The 20,738-nt window shown below is 38.3% G+C and overlaps 1 protein-coding gene across 2 annotated transcripts in view; it reads left to right on the top strand.

Annotated features, from left to right (window-relative positions):
* Positions 1-20,738, top strand: part of LOC127440725 (dynamin-3-like) — a 68,458-nt gene that overhangs the window by 31,479 nt on the left and 16,241 nt on the right. For both annotated transcript variants that reach the window (XM_051697501.1, XM_051697502.1), the window contains 4 exons: positions 8,586-8,699; positions 13,878-13,987; positions 15,200-15,311; positions 15,569-15,733. In XM_051697501.1, coding sequence (XP_051553461.1) covers positions 8,586-8,699; positions 13,878-13,987; positions 15,200-15,311; positions 15,569-15,733 — 501 coding nt within the window. The remainder of the gene's footprint in view (positions 1-8,585; positions 8,700-13,877; positions 13,988-15,199; positions 15,312-15,568; positions 15,734-20,738) is intronic.

Below are 20,738 nucleotides of genomic sequence, written 5' to 3'. Positions count from 1 at the left end.
AATTCAACACATTAAATTGCAAGCACTGATAATACAGTGCATATATTTTTTCGATTAGAGCAATTCAACATGCTTTTATGCTTCAAAGACTTTAGACATGGAATTTACTTCCATACAGTTTGTGCATATCTTTGCCTTTTTGTTCATTATCATTAACTAAAATAAGTATTTTTGTCAACTAAAATTATATGCCATTTTAGTCTGAGTAAAATTGGCTAAAATGAATAAATATGACATGATGAAATCTTGATTAAATTTAAAGAACATTTTTAAAAGACAAAAATTATTACTAAAATAAAGAACAAACTGTGAAAATGAACACTGCACAAGTGTAAAAACATTGAGGGGTGAATTCATTAAGAATGAATTGCGGAAGGTAAAAGCACAGGTTTTTATTTGCACGCACTGTCTGTGCTGGTTTAGAGGCCAATTTACTAAAGCAATTATGCAGATCAGGCAATGACACAAACACACCCACAAAATCACTGCTGAATGCAATTTGCACGCACAATTCTGATGTTGTGGGCCGATACTGAGCACAATACAATGGATGATGCAGCAGACCACCATAATCTGAAACACTTTGGCAGGACTGAACAGCAGCACTGACTACTGTGATCCAGACACCGGAATCATCTCTTTAACATGCCGAAAGTGTGCTTGACTACACCGCACATCTGGATATATGCCAGGCTATGACACTCATTATTTGAGGAAATACTGCTGATATGAACCATAGAAAAGGAACACACTTGTGTACATTTGGCAGAGAGATTTCTGATTGGCTAACATTCTTGGGCCACATTACAGCACCTTTAAATGGATAGGAAACCATAAAACATTTTGAATTTGATAGCTCTGTTGGACACGATTTGTGTTGGGTGGTCTGAGTGGAAACTGTTGATTAACTGATTGGCAGCAATTTAATTGCCCTTCACGGTTTAGAATAAGTTATTGATTTTGGTCATTAGGATATTAGATACCGGATGTATAAGATTCACCCGCAGAGGAAAACAAAGGAATGTTTAATTGGTGAAGAGCTTCTACCTGCCAGTGCAGGAGGTCATGACTAAATTGTTCATATGGATGGTAGGGAATGGTAAAATCTGAAAGTCTGTCCGCTTTTTTCAGGCCATTCAGAGTTTTTTTTCTTGGAACACAAATGAAGTCATGGGGCCTGAAGTTGACAGGGTCTTTTAATCATGTACTGTTTATTTGTGGCTTTAAATTCTTAGTCAAATACAAGCAGAATTTTAAGTGTACTTTTTTTATATAGTGTGGCAAAGAAAAATTGGAAAATTGGAGAAGTGTGGGGTTTTGGTGTGGGCAAACATAACCCTGTAAAAGCAGTCTCAGTTTTTATACATCAGTACTGTTTTTGGCTTAACTCAGTAGGAGACATTGAACGTAAAATATCTGTCTCTATCTGTCTCTCTCTCTGTGTCTGTCTCTCAGGTATCATCTCCTCCAGCCTCTGGTATAATTGTAAGATTTTCAGGTTCTTGTATCTAAATGCACTGGAGGTCCCTTCATTCATTTCAGATATTTGAGTTTGGATGAACTGGTACACTTGCACTGCATGTGTTTCGACTGCAGTTAAATTAAGTCTTTCTTATGTCTCAAGGCCTTTTTGATAGCAAACACAGAGCACTGCATTGATTAGTGTTTAGTTGTTGCTATTATGTAATGACTAATGTGTCTCACCACCTGAGACAAAAGACTTTAAGATAGACATCACTAAGTTAACTTGACTTGGAGAATATTGGAAGACTAATTGATAGTTAGACTTGAATGACTTATTGAAAAATAATTTATCTATCGTGTGCAAAGTTTACATTCCCTATCTGTCACAACGAGACGTTGTGTCGATGTAGTGACACTAGGGGTCACTCTTGGGAGCCCGAGACACCTCTGGTCTTTGATCAAAGGCCAATGAAAATTGGCAAGTGGTATTTGCATGCCACTCCCCCGGACATACGGGTATAAAAGGAGCTGGTATGCAACCACTCATTCAGATTTTCTCTTCGGAGCCGAAAGGCCATGCTCACTGAGCTGAATTCTACTGTTCATTCACCTCTGCTGGATCTGACGGCGCATTTCAGCGGCTTCTCCCTCCTCTGCACTGGTGCACTGCAGAGAACGCCCCTGGGTGCTTCGGCAGAAAAAAGAGAGTATATTTTCTGATAGAGCCTTTTCCTCTAAAAGAGTATATTTCTCTAAAAGAGCGGCACACACGGAACGGCTTTTTAAAGACACGTCTTTTTAAAGATGCCTTTCCGATTGTTTGTTATTCCTGGTTGCGGTCGTTATCTCTCAACTTCGGATGGTCATGATTGCTATCTTTCGGGTCTGGGCGCGACCCACACGGAGGAAGCATTTGTGGATGGTTCATGTTCTCATTGCGAGAACATGACCATGGCAACGTTGCGGTCGCGGCTTGCTTTCGTAAGAAAGCAAGCCACCCCAGCAGCTCCCCGCCTCAGTCCTTTTACTTACGAGTATGAGGCCAGCGCGGCTAGCACTAGGGGCGATTTGGGGAGCCCCAAATAGCCACAAACTCTAAATCAGCTCTTCCTTTAGGCTGTTTTCTTCAAAATGAGCTATTGTGTACTTGTCTGTAAGTCTGAATATGAAATAGTATGCCTCATCACAAAGCTGAGGATATCAGCTTTCCACTGAGACCTTCTAGTCCACTCGGAGGCCGAGATATTTGACAAAACAGTGGGAAGGTGTGTTGGATCACAAAATAGACTGAATGGGTGCTTCTCGTTTCTGAAACTGTGCATTCTCATTTCCTTTCCTTGCATCTTAGGTCCTCCCTTTTAGAAAACAAGGATGCAAGGAAAAGAAACAAGATGGAGGAATCAAAGCAAGAAGGATTTATTTAAATTCTTGTAAAATGTAAAATGTCCTGCTCACTCACACGTACCTTCAAAGTGCCATCTCTGCACAGCTGCCTTACATTGGAGCATTTGACATTATGTTGTTGAAACTTTTTATTGATATATTTTATTGATATATTCATAATAAATCCTGATAATTCATAATGCACTCTTTAAAGTGTGTGAAAACGATAGTTTATTTAAACCGTAAAGGTGAAACATGGAAAACTGTTATGTCAGATGTGAAGCGGTAGGAGAATTTATGCGTCTGTCAGGTGCTTCGACCAAAACTTCTTCCGCATGCTTCTGTGCTTCCTCGCTCAAGCATCCTCAGGACGCTTCCTCCATCCTCGTTCCTCGCTATGCATGTAGAGAATTGTTACGTCCTTCAAGATGGTGGACTTTGGTTTCCGGCTCACGGGCAGGGTTGGGAGGGTTACTTTTTTAATGCAATCCGTTACAGATTACTTATTACTTAACAATAAATGTAATCAGTAACATAATCCAATTACAGCAATATGGAATTAATGTAATCGGATTACTTTTCATTACTTTTGGATTACCTCAAGGGCACATATGTAAATAAGGTCAAGATAAAATCAGTATGATCTATAAAACTTTTAATTATGCCTTGAATGCAAACACAACATGTTTGAGTAATATTATGAGTACTGTTGTAGCTGTTCCCTATGTCACTCACTCGACGTTTGTGTCGATGTAGTGACACTAGGGGTCACTCTTGGGAGCCCGAAACACTTTAGATCTTTTGAAAAAAAGGCCAATGAGAATTGGCGAGTGGAATTTGCATGCCACTCCCCCAGACATATGGGTATAAAAGGAGCTGGTATGCAACCACTCATTCAGATTTTCTCTTCAGAGCCGAGCAGTTCTATTCATTGAGCTGAATTCATCTGCCGAGTTCATTCACCACTCTCTGCTGGATCTTATGGCGCATTTCAGCGGCTTCTCCCCCTCTGCATCTGTGGTTTGCAGAGAACGCCCCTGGGCGCTTCGGCAGAACATTTAAAAGAGTATATTTTCTTTCTGAAAGAGCGGCACACACGGAACATCTTTATAAAGATGCATCTTTTTAAAGATGCCTTTCCGTTCATGTGTTATTCCTGGTTGCGGTCGTTATCGCTCCGCTTCCGACGGCCACGATCGCTGTCTTACATGTCTGGGCACTGCCCACATGGAGACATCGTTCGTGGATGGATCATGTCCTCATTGCGAGAACATAACCATGGCAACGTTGCGGTCGTGGCTTGCATTCGTAAGAAAGCAAGCCACCCCAGCGGCTCCCCGCCTCTGTCCTTCTACCTACGGCTATGAGGTCATGCTGGTTAGCACTGGGGGCAATTTGGGGACGTCAATGGGACCATACTTTTAGTGTGTATTTTCAGTTACTTATTCCTAATTACTATAAGTGCTGAACATGTTACATTTGCCAGAATGTCTCCGTCAGCCAGACATTTAAACTGTTCTCAACAATAATTTATCAATTATCAATTTATAATACTTTCTTTCCTATGAACTTAAAACATATTTTCAGTTAATTTGGTATTTATGTGTACAATTTGGATTTGTTAATAATGATCAGGGATGCAAAATCATGAGAGGTGAAATAGGAGAAAGGGGATAGTAGATTTTAAATTCTTTCAGTTGATTTTTGTATTGTTGTATTCAAAACTTTTTCTTAAATGATGAAGGTTTAAGTATCTGGGGGAGGGGTAATTTTTTTCAGCTTCAGTATGGAACGGAACAACATACAGGACATCCTGGCTAATATAGTACAGTTCGCATTTGAAACTATGCAAACCAGGGGATTTCTATGCCATACCAGCAATGATGCAAAAATCGTGTCAGTATTGGCTGCTATTCCTGCTCCCGTCAAATGATGAGGGCCACGGATTTCTTTAAGCACTAAGGCTAACTCATTTTAACACATTTTAATATTAACTAATGTTAGCTAACCTAGCTAATTTGGTTTCTGTGTGGCTCTTATTACCTTCAAATTCACAGGTCCTTGGATAATGAGAGCATCTTCACAGCTGGAAGGCATAAATTCCACTGAACTTTAATGTTGTTTAGCATTTCTCTTTTATATAATAATGCATGTTCTTCTGTGGCCATCGCGATGAAGCAGCTGTTTGAATGGAGAGCAGAGTGCTGATGTGAGACAGGTGTTATTTGCGCATGCGACAGTAGGAGGCGCTCCTAACTCAAGTGAGTCATGAGAGAGAACCTGAAGAGAGCGCGCGTCTAAACCATCTCTCACTGTAAACAAACAGCTGTCTGTATCACTTTCAAATTTGTAATCCTGACAGTAATCCCAATTCTTTGAAAATGTAACTGTAATCTGATTACGATGGGTTTTTTATGTAACTGTAACGGATTATAATTACCTAATTGTTGTATCCTGATTACTTAACACCATTACAAGTAATCCATTACTCCCCTAGCCTGCTCACAGGCTCGAGAAAGGAGCGAGGAAAGAGGACGCACAATCAAAGAAATGAGAAGCACCTAATATCTATAGATGAGCTCAAGGCAAGTGCTCAGTTGCGTTAGAGCGCCACCTGCATTTCACATCTGTCAAGTCATTTTTATTTGTATAGCACTTTTCACAACACACATCATTTCAAAGCAGCTTTACAGAAGATCAGTCATTAACAGAAAATGAAACTGTAATATCTATAAAGTCTTAGTCATCATTGTGTAGTTTGATAAAATACGATTGTGTACTGTTTAAAAATAAGTAATTAAATTATAATTGTATTTATAACCCCAGTGAGCAAGCTGAAGGCGAGGAACACAAAAATCCATAAGATGTTGATTAATGGAGAAAAATAACATTGGGAGAAACCAGACTCACTGTGGGGGCCAGTTCCCCTCTGACTAACATCATGAATATAATGCCAATATTACTTATGTATAGTGCAAGTCATGGGGTTTAAAATTATTAAACTAAGTAAGTGTTAAGGGTCAGTGTTTAAAACAAAGATTTTGTATGAACTGTAAGATTAATGACTAATGTCTTTGAAGTCCATCCTGGATTAACTGCAGAAGTTCACATTGATGCATTGTCCTTTGTTAGCTGGCTGATGAAGGGTTTTGTATATTCTGTATATTGTGATGGAAGGTGATAGAGGAATATTTCTATTTCCAAGAATTTGCTCCCATCTAGTGGAATTAACACACACTTTCTGCAGGGACACAGAGCCTGAATCACAGGCTTTCAAAGACAGGATATAAAAAAATAATGTGTGTGTGTGTGTGTGTCTGTGTGTGTGTGCTTTTATGTGTGTTTATCACAACTTAACAAACATATACAATTTTATAAATTAATTATTGGAACCTTTATTTAATTCAGAATCAGCTTTATTGCCAAGGATGCTTACACATACAAGGAATTTGTCTTGGTGACAGGAGCTTCCAGTGTACAACAATACAAAAACAATACAAAAACAGCAGCAAGACATAGATAATAATAAAAAATAAAAACTAATTATACACATACGTACAGACACACACATACATACATACACATAGGTAGTGCAAATCTAATACAATCTGTTATGTACAGTGCAAATTTTTTTTGTTTTGTTTTTTCAGAGGAATGAAATGGCAGAAGAGGTTGGATGTGTTGGATAAATATAAAAAAGACTAAACTGTGTATTGCACATAGTTACTGCTCAATGGGGCAATTTAACTGTTCATGAGATGGATAGCTTGAGGGAAAAAATTGTTCCTGTGCCTGACGGTTCTGGTGCTCAGCGCTACAGTTCAAAAAGGTAATGGTGAGTGGGGTCCAGAGTGATTTTTCTAGCCTTTTTCCTCACTCTGGAAGTGTGTAGTTCTTGAAGGGAGGGCAGGGGGCAACCAATAATCCTCTCAGCAGTCCGAACTGTCCTTTGTAGTCTTCTGATGTCTGATTTCATAGATGAACCAAACCAGACAGTTATTGAAGTGCAGAGGACAGACTCAATGACTGCTGAGTAGAACTGTATCAGCAGCACCTGTGGCAGGTTGAATTTCCTCAGCTGGCGAAGGAAGTACAACCTGTGCTGGGCCTTTTTCACAATGGAGTCAATGTGGGTCTCCCACTTCAGGTCCTGTGAGATGGTAGTGCCCAGGAACCTGAATGACTCCACTGCTGCCACAGTGCTGTTTAGAATGGTGAGGGGGGTCAGTGTTGGGGTGTTCCTCCTAAAGTCCACAATCATCTCCACCATTTTGAGTGTGTTCAGCTCAAGGTTGTTTTGACTGCACCAGACAGCCAGCTGTTCAACCTCCCTTCTGTATGCAGACTCATCGTCATCTCGGATGAGGCTGATGACAGTAGTGTCGTCTGCAAAGTTCAGGAGCTTGACAGAGGGGTCCTTGGCAATGCAGTCATTGGTGTAGAGGGAGAAGAGTAGTGGGGAGAGCACACATCCTTGGGGGGCACCAGTGCTGATTGTAGCTCGCCTTCCTCACCTGCGCCTCCAACTAAAATGTCTAGCAAAACGTCTGAATATTCGAAAACCAGGAAAAGACTGTCTGCTATAAGCTGTTGAATGTTCAGTAGTTCGTCTCTGGTAAAACTGACTGGAAAAAGATTACTATACACAGGACAAACAAACAAAAACAACAAAACAATAGGAGCGCTCCACACCATCCGCATTTTTAGTGAGTTTTCTGTGAAATAAGACCAATATTTCCACTGTATATGTGTAAGGTACGCTTTTAAATTTGTGTTCAAATGCAGGCAGTAGCCAAAATACACAGCAGAGTTTTAGGAGTTAAAGGATGGGTCAGTATGTTGATCTGTATGATAGACAACTTTGTTTATATCTAACAAAAAAATGGAAAGACTGGTGGCTGAGACAAATCTTATAACATCAACTAATGTTATCTAGAAACTGCCAAACACAAAGTTATACACAGTAATGCTGGTAGGTAGGGGCCCTTATAAATCCATGGAAATTCAAAAATATATTAACCCTGTTACTTTAGTAAGATAATAAGCATGACTGAATATACAAGCAAGACTTGTAATTTCTGTAAAATTCTAGATTTAGTTTGAAATATGAGCAGTTAAACTATATGGATATTACCTCTTTGTATCCACTATTCTGTTTTTACATTTCAGGTTTCTTTTAGTTTTATTAAACTAACTAAATCGAATAAATATACTGTGTGCTGTGTATTATTAATTTATTACACTTGAAGTTCAGAACAAAGTTAAACTGTTGCTTTAGGCTTGACTCATGTTTATTCTAATATTACATGAGTCTTGATTAGTGTTTTGTGTGTAAAAAAATAAAACACTTTTCACAGAAGTTTTTATATGTCTAAATGTCCTCCGAAGTGGTATATTCGATATAAATAATATTATTTTAGAAATTTGTAATCCAAGCAATGTACTTAAAAGTAAATAACTTCAAGTCAGTACCTGTGATCTGATTACATGAATTTAACTTTTTTACTAAAAAGTCATTATATGTTTTACTTGAGACTCAAAGGCTTAGACTTGACTCAGTGTACTTTACTTCACATGGACAGTGTTACTCAACCTTGAGTTTATCCTCACTTTGCATCCAATTATGTCAGATTCACAGCATTTATTTGTGTTATTTTCATGTTTTCCCCGTTATTGTTAGAAGTGTGTGTTTACAGTGTTGTCCACAGTGATATCATCTGTGGTTTTCTGTCCTTCAGGTGATTCGGAAGGGCTGGTTGACCATCAATAACATCAGTATCATGAAGGGTGGAGCGAAGGAGTACTGGTTTGTGCTGACCGCCGAGAGCCTCTCCTGGTTCAAAGATGATGAGGTGAGATGTGCTCTTGTCATATTCTAGACTCACTTAGGCTTTGTTCACACTGCAGGGGAAAAAATCTGAAAGTTATTTTGTGGCCAGATTTTAATAGCACGTCCATATTGGTTACCTTGGTAAGGATGCAAACTTGCGTAGATTCACCATGCTTGAAACTTTAGCAATGGATGTTTCACCGTTGATGATGCGTTTCATGGGCGCTGTTTCCAAATCTCAACACAGTAGTTGTTGACAGCAATGTGAATAACAGCAAGGGTGGTAAATGCCATGTTTGTTGCTGCTGTCACTTCTCAAATCTAATGTGACCGTTCAGAGTGAAACGCATGAACAAAAATCAGATATGAACCACCTACAGATGTGATTATTTTCTGCCTGTGTTGAACATAGCCTTTTAGTCAGCATGAAGTCAAAACGAATTTATTGAAAACAATTCATCAGTGCACAAAAATGTTTGTCTTTGAATCTTTTACAGAATGAAACTTGCTTGAAAATAACCTGAGAGTATCATTATTACAAAGACAATAAAAGTAATGTGTTTGTAATGATGCTCAACACAGACACTTCAATCAAACAGGCTTAATGAAATCCGACCAAAAAAACAAATAAGAAAAAAAAAACGTCATAGTTTTCATGTAAAACAAGTCACATTTACTTGAGAAGCCAAATCAGATAAGATAACAAGACTTGTTTTCAAATGATAAGTATGCCTTGCATTAAAGGGATAGTTCAAAAATGATAATAAATTATAAAATGATACTTTCTTCCGTGAAAGACTAAAGTATATTTTTATATTATATTATTAATACCTCCAGTCATGCAGCTTGTTAAGGAGAGGTGTGTTTTTACTTCTGTAAGTAATCAGACCGCAAAAATATTCAGTTGACTTACATTGAAGAAGGGACTCGACTCGAGTCATTGACTTGCGCCAGTAAGCAACCACACCTTAGCAGCTGCATAACAACGCCTTGGCAACCGCCAACACCCAGCATTGTGGTTTTCACAAATATAGATGTGGAATGATGAAAATGGAGTTCATCTGCTGTATTGATGACATTTTAATCTGTTAAAGACAAACATTCTCTCATATTACTGACGATACAACACACATACACACAGCTGAACACATAATCTTTGTGTAACTGGCAGTTGCTCGCACACATTCTTGACTGGAAAATGTAGAACCTTTTAATCAAAACACAAGCAGCCAATGAGCTCTCAGTTCAACACTGCATATACACTAATACTTCTGTCCAAATTCTATGATCATTTTTCACATTACTGGTTGCTAAGCTGTCTTTGAGTCACGAAGGGAATCAGACTGAAGCATATACCGCTCGCTGAGAGCTGAAACTTTTCTAACAGCTGCGACACTCATTACTGTTACTCTCGTGAAATCAGCAGAAAACAGCTTGAAACTCTAACTCACTTACCTTTTGGATATTCTACTATCGTATAGACTCTCCTACAAAGCTAGACCACAGTATCTTTGGCAAAACTGAACTGAGAAAAATGGCTTCAGAGTCTGAAAAGATAGTTGTGCTCCGTTTTCTCTATGTCAGAGCGTAGTTGAGCCAAACCCATCAGTCGCAGGGCAGATTTTGGTCATTGTGGCATTGCAGCGTAGTATAATTACGGGTTCAAGAACCAAAGGTTCTCCGATTTCACTCCTCCTAGATCTTTGGTCCCATTCACCCCAGACTGTGCATGTATCATCTAGAGACCCTCATGACAAATAGCCATTAAAACAATTTTGATTCGTCAACTTGTTCATAAGATATATTTTGATAAACTAAACGTTGTAAGTCTGCAAACATCATACCTACAAAGTAACTAGAGTACTTAGAAACGAAATTACTTCACCCCTGACAGATCTGTTTGTTTTTTCACATTGTAGCAATTTTGGTCATTTTCTCCACTTTTCCAAACTGCTTGGACCCTGATAATTGCTGCTTGTGGCTTTATTGTTTGAAAACCCAGTAAACAATCTCATTTCACATTTCTTTCTAGTTGTAAAAAGAACCAAAATCCTCATGATGCTTTAGTCTGTAATACGCAATATTTAGAATTAAAACGTATACAGGCATGCACCATTTCTACGCAGATCAAAAACAGACCACAGATATCATGCAAAAATAGTACAAATAACCATAAATATGAGCAGAACTGATGCCATCCAAATGTAAAAATGTGTGTCAAAGGCACACAAGTCTGAAAGTGTGTGTTCTTAAATGATTTAAATGGTTTAAACGAGATGATTATTAGTTCAAATGTATAGATGTAGCAATTGCTATTTGCTAAGATTTGACTGATGTACATTGCATGTCCCTGTAATGCTAAAGTGAGGTTTCTTAAAACAAATACATTCCAGAACTTTTACATTTCAGAGACTGCAACTTTCTCATAATCAAAGAAATGTCTTAATGTTAGTTTAAACTTCTGCTCAAGTTACTCTGCTCAACTTTAAGTCTCAAGAATGTTTAAATAATTTAAATTAGACCATTAGACCATGCAGCCGTCAATGAAAAATGCAAACGATTGATCCTTTTGGGCCTCACATTTTGTTCTTGAATCTTTTCTGTTAAAGTTAGATACGTTTGCTCAAAACCACAACATTCCTGAGCTTGCGGAACATTTGAGCACCTCGTTTGGATGTAAGTTTGTAACTAAGCTAAAAGCTTGATGATGGGTTTCTTTATTACCTTTATTTTAAAGCATTTCTGGTGAAATATTCTGATAATAACGCTCAGCTTGACGGCCCTTCAATGTTTAGTGTTGGAACTTGACTTATGTCAACATTGAGCTTAATAAAACCTTGTTCATCAGCATTGAAATGAACTTCATCTTTAACAAAGGGATAAAGAGAAATAAATGACCAGCTTATAAAAGATACTTTAAAAAACTGACTTGCAGACAGTACTGAGAAACCTTTCAGTAGTGAGAAGTGTATTTCCTCACCCAGTCTAACCAATGTGCAGACTACTGTACACACGCGTAACCATGAACAGGTAGTCTGAACACTGGGCAGACGGAGTGTGAAACTGGCAGATGCCTCTTCTTCATTGTCCGTGACTCGACAGCAGGAAGAGGCAATTAGTCCATTAGTTTCATTCAAGGAGACATATGTGGAGTTGCATCCAACCTTCCTGCCCCGCGTCGTCGAAGTTTTCCTCATTTTGCAGTCCGATGTCACTGCAGGCTGAGCGCACGCTATCCAGTCTTGACGTGGCACATTCGCTCAGACAGTCCAGGGAATCTGGAGAACTAGAAAATAATCTCTGGTAGAAGTCAGTGGGGTGGGGCATCTGCAGCCGTGTATAGGACGGACTGTCAGGGTCCAGTGGGGTGCAGGATGCATCTCGAGTCTTTGCATTTCACCAGTAACCCAGACCTGCCAGATTGATGTTTGATGAACTCAGATTCCTGCTTATCGTTGTTCCCTCATCCTTTGCAGTTTTCCTTAGTGCCGTTAAGTACAACTAGATGTTTAGGTTGAATGCCAGACTGCCATTTCATCTCTCTCTCTTGCTCTCTTTCTCTCTCCCTGTGCTAAACTGAGGCAGGAAATGGGCCCCTCTGCAATGTGGGGAAAGTATTTATGAAAGAAATACAGAGAGGGAGAACTTTTCACCGCCCCTTTTAGGTTCACAATATTTCATGTACTGAGACATACTGATTTTAGAGGGTGATTTTATGTTATACATATTATACTTCATAAGAAAATGAAGCCTATTTTAGGGTTATTAAAAAAAATGCTTGCATTGTGCAATGAGTTTTATGACAGTTATGGATAGTCGATGCAGAACATGCCCTTGTTTTTTTTTGTTTTTTTTATCAACATCAAGATTTTAGGTTAAAATGTGTATGAATTAATAAAGGAAAGTGTACTTTATACGGGTCAAGTTTTTCATCATTTTTAATCACCTCTGCCTTCACTGGTTTATTAAAAAAAACAAAAATCATAAGGTGACAAATTATTTTTAAAGTACATGAGGTCATAACATTTATGAGGTCATAAAAGTAGCATGCATGATAATTATAAAAAAATGCAAGTTTATATATATATTCTTCATGAGATTCGCCCAGTATTGTAAAACCTTTATTGTCTCTTCATTTTTGTTTATTATATGGCATCCAAATCTACAAAAAAACAAACAAAATGAGTGTCAGTTTTACTGAATCTTTACTCAAAAAATGCATGTAACCAAGTGAACTTAAATTAACTGAGTTGTTTCAACACTTTCAAGTTTTACTTAATCTATTTGTGTTGGTACAACATGGAAATGTTTTGTTTGGTTAGCTGAAACGGGGCACTTGATAGGGAGAGTAAATGTTCAAATTAAGTGTTATACAATGTGTCTTTGTGCAAGATGAATGTAAAGTGGGAGACTTGTAGTGTTCAATGTTTTGTTGTGTTGAGATTTAGAAGAGTTTCTGTTATGAGTATGAGTTTTGGGGGTTACCTTCAAGGACAGGTACATGTTGAGAATGCTCTACTATATATTGCTTTACTCACTGAGCAATTGCTATGCTAATCATATCATTGTGTTTCCCTTTAGCATGCCTTTAGCATATTAGCATTCACTGCACTAGATAGTTTATAACAGAAAGAGATTTATTTGTGTTCTTTAACCTAATTTAGTTAGGCATGCTCAATTCAATACATTTCCCTCTCCTTCAAGTATTTAAGTTGAGTGGTAACCATGGTAATTTTATTTTAAGAAAACTCGTTTTAAACACGTGGAACTGCTGTCCATGATTGAATCAAGTTCAGCCAAAGAGGGCCTCTGGTCTCAGAGGTTTGACCTGATACCGCAATTTATCAGTCATGTCTCCTGCCAACACAAAAGTGAAACAACTGTGTTCTTCGTCCACAGCATCTTCTAATGACTTCCACATGCTCTTTTCTTCAGCACCTCCCCCTTCATTCTCTACCATCATTGCTTTACGTTTACTCTCCTCTTTTCATTTGCCTCCATTTCTCTCCAACTTTTTGCAGCTTTCTTTATCTTGCATTCCCAGAAGGTGTTGCTTTGAGACTCCCTTAATTATGTTCTTATGTTTAATAAGAGTATAATAGTCTAATGAGGGTGTGATGACATTGTGATCAGTCAACTGAACTAGTTAGTAAAGCCCTCATAGTGCTGTTGCTTATCCTGTGCATTCTCAATCTCACAGGAGAAAGAGAAGAAGTACATGCTGCCCTTGGATAACCTTAAGGTCAGAGATGTGGAGAAAAGCTTCATGTCCAGCAAACACATGTTTGCTATCTTCAACACAGAGCAAAGGTAAGCGGTCATTTACAGTATGTGAATAACTAAGTAAGGTATTTCAATGAGACCCAGCAGTCTCGTTCCGGAAGTAAAAACTCCATTTGTTTTTTCCATAATCAAATTAATTTCCATAGTCATAACTCTTTAAAGACAGTCGTACAGTGAGCTCTGAGGTTGTTAATCGATGGTATATGCTTCTGTTGAAGCCATCAGTCCATGTTATCAGAAACTGTGTTTAATAACGGAATTCCTGCCACACCAGAATTTCATCAGCAAGATGTATCTTATAATATGATTTGTTTTCTATTTTAGTATTTGCAAGTGTTGAGAATATAGCAAAGCCTTTAGAAATGACAGTAGTGGGGAGCCTGGGTATCTCAGCGAGTATTGACGCTGACTGTCACCCCTGGAGTCGCGAGTTTGAATCCAGGGCATGCTGAGTGACTTCAGACAGGTCTCCTAAGCAACCAAATTGGCCTGGTTGCTAGGGAGGGTTGAGTCACATGGGGTAACCTCCTCGTGGTCGCGATTAGTGGTTCTCGCTCTCAATGGGGCATGTGGTAAGTTGTGTGTGGATCGTGGAGAGTAGCATGAACCTCCACATGCTGTGAGTCTCCGCGGTGTCATGCACAACGAGTCACGTGATAAGATGCGCGGATTGACGGTCTCAGAAGCGGAGGCAACTGAGATTCGTCCTCCGCCACAGATTGAGGTGAGTAACCATGCCACCACGAGGACCTACTAAGTAGTGGGGATTGGGCATTCCAAATTGGGGAGAAAATTGGAAAATTAAAGAATTAGAGAATTTTCTCAAATTAGAAAAAAAAGAAAAGAAATGACAGTAATTTTAAAGCCTTTATTTGTTCCCCCCATGTCTTGGATTTGTTTTGCTGGCACTGCCTTTTTATTTAATTTAGGATCGAGGAAGTTAAAAATAATGTGACACATTCAGTTGCCTAAGTGAGTTAGTCTGTTTTTGTCCTACTTTCTAAACATTGTGGGTCCTTTTAAAGAGTTTTGCCTAAAATATTTTGCAGGTATTTGTTAGGTTGTATGTTTTTGTTGATTGCATATTATTAGATGAATGTAATTTTCTTTGTAGAAGTATTTCCTTCTCATCACCACAAGAGGGTTCCAAGAGTAAAAGGTTTCTCTATCTTCTTCAAAATGATTTTTAATTTTTTTTTATTTGAATGATTGAATGTTGCTGGTTTCTCTTCCACCCAGAAACGTCTTTAAGGACAATCGGTTTTTGGAGCTGGCATGTGACAGTCTGGAGGAGGTTGACAGCTGGAGAGCATCGCTCCTGCGTGCAGGGGTGTATCCCGAAAAGGCTGCGGTAAGTGACTGCTAGAATTCCTTATTGTCTCCTAAAGAAACCTGTTGAAATTTCCTATGAAAAGTTCCTCCCAGATGTGATTGTGTAACAGTCTTCTTTTTGTTTATCCCTCCCTTTATATCACTTACATCAGATTCCCTTTAAAACTTTCACCACTTACATCTTCTTTTTGACTTACTGCTCTTATCTTGATCTTCTGATTTTCTTCTGTCACTTTCTCTTTCGGTCCCGTCACTCTTTCCTCTACCTTTCGTCAGGTGGAGAGTGATATTTCTGGTGCATCAGAGAACTTCTCTATGGATCCTCAGCTGGAGAGGAAGGTGGAGACCATCCGTAACCTGGTGGACTCCTACATGGCCATCGTCAGCAAATGCATCCGTGACCTTATGCCCAAAAGCATTATGCACCTCATGATCAACAATGTAAGACCCAAAATCATGTCTGGCATTACAACATACATATACTTTCGGCTGTCCAATGGAAAGCAGGTTGTTCAAGCAGTTCCTGAGTGTCCTGGCTCACATGGCCTCTGGATGCATTGAGTTCCTCTGATGTTTGTGAGACATAGTTGAAGGAAACACGTGGATTATTTCAATCTCTTCAATAGTCACACATGTAACTGCACCTTCCTAAGGACTAACTAGTACTATACTAACTAGTATGCGGAAAACTAGTACTGAGATAACCTTCGTTCTATCATTGGAGAGAGCGTAACGCTGTTACGGTTAGCTAGCATTTTACGACAGTTTGCTCATGTTATACAAATAAATGGGGAGAGCCGTAAACTGACTCCTTCTGGTCGTAAGATTGTCCATTTTAACAGCTATTTTATCGTAGTAAACTCCACACATAGTTCATTCCAAAAGGATTGTTTTTTGTTTGTTTTTTTATTAACACTTTTTATTGATTCTTGTATATTTAAAATAAAAAAAATAAAAAACAGAATAAATATAATATATATATATACAGAATCAACTTTAACCCCCATTATTGCCCCTTCCCCAACCAGTCCCTCAACAAACATCTCTGTGGTCAAAGCCTAAATTACACAATGCACACAAATAAACAAACAAACTAAAGAAATATTTGAGATATTGAAATATTTCAAAAATATAAAAATCAACAAACAAAAAGAAAAGAAGAATTCCACAAAGAACAGAATCCACAATTACAACCATAATTTTGTCCCTCTCCACATGGTCCTCACTGAGAGTCTTCCAGAAAGGTTAAGTATTTGTCCCATTTCTTGCCATACTTGTCCAATCTGCCAAACTATTTATATAACATCTTTTCATATGCCACCACCCTACCCAATTCGGTGAACCATTTTTGAAATGATGGAGTGCCTTTTGACTTCCATCCTCTAAGAATTATCTGTCTGCCAATCATTACACTAGTTTGGACCTAGCTTTTTGTACATTTATCACCTACTTTATGATCCGCCCCATCAACCAATATACATAGTCTAGGGCAGAATGCAATTTGAGTGTCTAAAGCCTCACAGACAAAATTCTGGACTCTTACCTAGAATTCTTGAATCTTAGTGCAGAACCACAAAGCATGGGCTATGTCTCCATCCTCCAACAGACATCAACAGCAGAAACAGTAGGTGTGCCTTTTAAAGCCTAAACAATCTAGAGGGAGACCATCCTCCAATACCAAGTTCAAATCTCTTTCCCATAACCTCTTAAGAGCAGTTAAGGCCCCGTCACCAAGACTCTGCAAGGAATAATACACTGACATTTCATGCTCCTTTCCAAAGGCTGTGAGCACTATACAGAGGGTGTCTGCCACCAAAAAGAATAAAAATTAGATGGCGCAACTGTAAATACATGAAAAATGGAGACCTAGAAATCCCAAATTGCTGTTATATTTTCAAATAATCTCAAAGCTCCATTTTCATAAAGGTCACCAAGTGTAGTAACACTCCTCTTAAACCATTCTTTCCAGCAAAAGCGGGGCTTGTTAATACATCATTTGGGGTTCAGCCATTGACTTGAGGAAACATTTAGGTAAATATCAGAATTGAACATATGAGAAACCTTTGCCACACATTTTTACTTCTCTAGGCAATTTAATAGAAAGACATTGCAGTGGTGAGATTGGAGCAAGGACCGCTTGTTCAATGTTGTACCATGGTGGGGCTCTCTTAGGTGGAAGAGACCAATGGGCCAGGTGTCTAAGATTAAAAGCATAGTAATAAAACAAAATGTTGGGGAGGCATAAACCTCCTTTGTCAATAGCAGGATTTCCGCAGGTCTTACAAAGGTCTTAAATCAGAGCAACAAGTCTTAAATTCATAAGGTCATGGCATTAAATTATGCATAAGGGATTGTTTTCTTGTTGCGTTTAAGTAGGGTGACCAGACGTCCCAGTTTACCAGACGTCATGGTTTAATTCTCTAAAAAATACAATGTACTTATGTCACGGCTTCAGCTGGTAGGCTCACTGATTTTTTTAATTAAATTAAATATAGTCATAGTCCTTCTCGGTATTGTCTCTGGTATCGTTTGCAAAGAAGAGAAGCAATTTTGTTGCGTTGCACGTTGATTTGACGATACTTTCATTCTAGTCTTTCGGCAAATCCACTGAAATGTTTCTGATTACCACGGCAATGATGTTGTGCGCTTAGCGTTCGCGCTCTTTGTCATCGTATCAGTCAGCGCAAGTTAGAAATTCCCATATAAAAAGTGTTTTCAACAACGAGCTCAAAGAAGCCAATCCATTTCTTCACACAAGTGAAAATGTAAGCGAGGTGTTTTGCTGTCACTGTGAATGTTCATTTTCCCCACAAGCATGGAAGTAAATTAGACAAGGTCACATTCAGACAAATACACTGCACTTTTTACAAGTACTTATATGTTGAGATATGGGGATTGTATTTAGAATTTTAGGTTCCAGTGTTGTGAATTTTGTGTTAAAATGTGCACCTGACATGACAAGTCATCTTATAATTACACATGACATCATATGGATAGAATAGGCTACATGGAATTTGTACATTAAAAAAAAAGCTCAAATGTGGTTAAATCATGGGGAAAAAAAATAAATATATATATATACATTTTCATAAACTAAATATACAGTACAGTTAAGTGCAGAAGTTTTCACATCCCTTTCAGAATGTATACAAATATAAGAGATAAAAGATTATATTTTCTATGTAGCACTGCCCTTCAAAAGCTACATAATACAAAATTTACTCTAATATACACAAATAGTCCTGTTCAAATGTTTGTATCCCCTTGGTTCTTGTTTTGCCTTGCCTTCTTGAGCATCAATGAATGTTTGCACCTTTTATATTAGTTGTGTATGAAACATCAATTGCCTAAGTGTCAAAAGCTGGGTATCAATTTCATATAGTCACATTTGGGAAGAACTCAAATGTGCAGAAAATGCTGGGGGATTTTCCTTAAGAAAAGTGGGCAGCTTCACGGCTCAGGACAAAGTAGGGACTCATGAACAATTATTACACAAACAGTCATTAATCTTCTAGAAAGCAACACATCATATTAAGAACCAAGGGAATGTAACCTTTTGAACAGGATCATTTGTGTAAATTCATTCACTATTTTGTCTTGTGGAATATACAGTTTGTGAGTATCTGTTATGTCAAATAGCTTTTTCAGGGCAGTACTAAATAAAAACAAAATGCGATTTTTATCATCCCTCTTATTTAAAAAAATAAAAATAATAAATAAATGAGAATACATCCCCCATTATTATTATATAATATTACTGGCTAATCTAGGACAAGAGATTTGGATAGAAGAATCAGAGGGCGGTTCTTATAACAAAAGAAAAGAGAATCATGTGTGTTCCTTTTGTTAGGGCCCAAGCACCGAAAGTGCGGAGGCCCTATTGTTCTTATAAGGATTATTTTATTATTATTATTATTATCATTATTATTATTATTATTATTAGGGCCCAAGCACTGAAAGGCTCTGTAGCGCCACCTAGAAGATGGGCATGTTCGGAGGGCTCTGTAGCACATCCTTTTTGAGCTACAGTCACCAAACTTTGTACACATATAGATCTCATCAAGCCGGACAACTTTCGCGCTGACAGTCATCAGCTCTGCCCAACAGGAAGTTGGCTATTTTGGATTGTTTGAAAAATGCATGCTCTGAAATTTGAAATACTCCTCCTAGGGATTTCATGTTGTAGATACCAAATTTGGGCGACATCATGCGAAGATACTGATGATGCTAAATTGTTAACGGATTTTTTATATATCGAATGATGTTGCCATGGCGACGCGAAAAAATAACGTCACAAAATGGGAAAAAGGAAGTGTCTCATATCTTCTGCGTGCATCATGTGATTTACATAAAAATTTTGCCAAATGTTTTGCCTTGTGGGCTGATCACATTGATGTGGCTGTTGTGTGTCACGGTCATAGCGCCACCAACTGGTGGAAGGAAGTGTGGCACTTTTAACAAACTTTGAAATATCCCTCTTATGTTTACCTGAATTGCTTCAAATTTTTTTAGAATAATTTCAAGACAGTGCAGATTTAAAATTCTGAAGAGTTTCTTGATATCTTAATGCATTAAATGTCATTATTCCTTTTTATGTATATTCACATGTTTTTTAGGTACTTGGCATGCTTGAATTTTCATGATATTTGCACACACATCAGAGTTGTCGACCAGAAGGTCTGGGCAAAAGTTAACACATGGGCGTGGCTGGGGAGCTCTGTAGCGCCACCTTTTGACAAAAGTGGTGGTTTCAGTTTCTTCTACGGTCACCAAACTTGCTACATATATTGTTCTCATCAAGCTGGACAACTTTCAAAATTACAGTCATTAGCTCCGCCCAACAGTAAGTCGGCCATTTTGGATTGAATATGCATTTTTGGAAAATTGCAGCCCTAAACTTTTGAATACTTTTCCTAGAGGATTCATGTGACTGGCACCAAACTTAGGCAATATTATGCCAAGACATTGAAGATGCTAAATTTCGAACTGATTTTTGATATATTGAACGGTGTTGCCATGGTGAGGCAATAAATTAATGGAAACAGTGGGGAACAGGAAGTGTCCCATATTTTCTGCATGCAGTGTGATTTAGATCAAAATTGAGCTGCATGTTTGGTAATGGGAGCTGATCACAGGGATGTGGCTATTGTGGGTCACGGTCATAGCACCACCAACTGGCAGCAGGAAGTGTGACACTTTCAACAGACTTTGAAATAGACCTGTTATTTTTACCCGAATTGCTCAAAAATTCTAACAAAAATCCGGACAACTTTCAAAGTTATAGTCATTAGCTCCACCCAATAGGAAGTTGGCCAGTTTGGATTGAATTTGGATTTTTTGAAAACTGCTGGCCCTGAACTTTTAAATATTCCTCCTAGGGAATTAATGTGACTGGCACCAAATGTGGGCAACATTATGCCAAGATATTGAAGATGCTGAATTGCGC

This window comes from Myxocyprinus asiaticus, chromosome 5 (assembly GCF_019703515.2).
Source record: "Myxocyprinus asiaticus isolate MX2 ecotype Aquarium Trade chromosome 5, UBuf_Myxa_2, whole genome shotgun sequence".
In the NCBI taxonomy this organism is placed as follows: domain Eukaryota; kingdom Metazoa; phylum Chordata; class Actinopteri; order Cypriniformes; family Catostomidae; genus Myxocyprinus; species Myxocyprinus asiaticus.
Note: the sequence above shows the minus strand (reverse complement) of the source record. Positions and strands in the feature narration are given on the sequence as shown.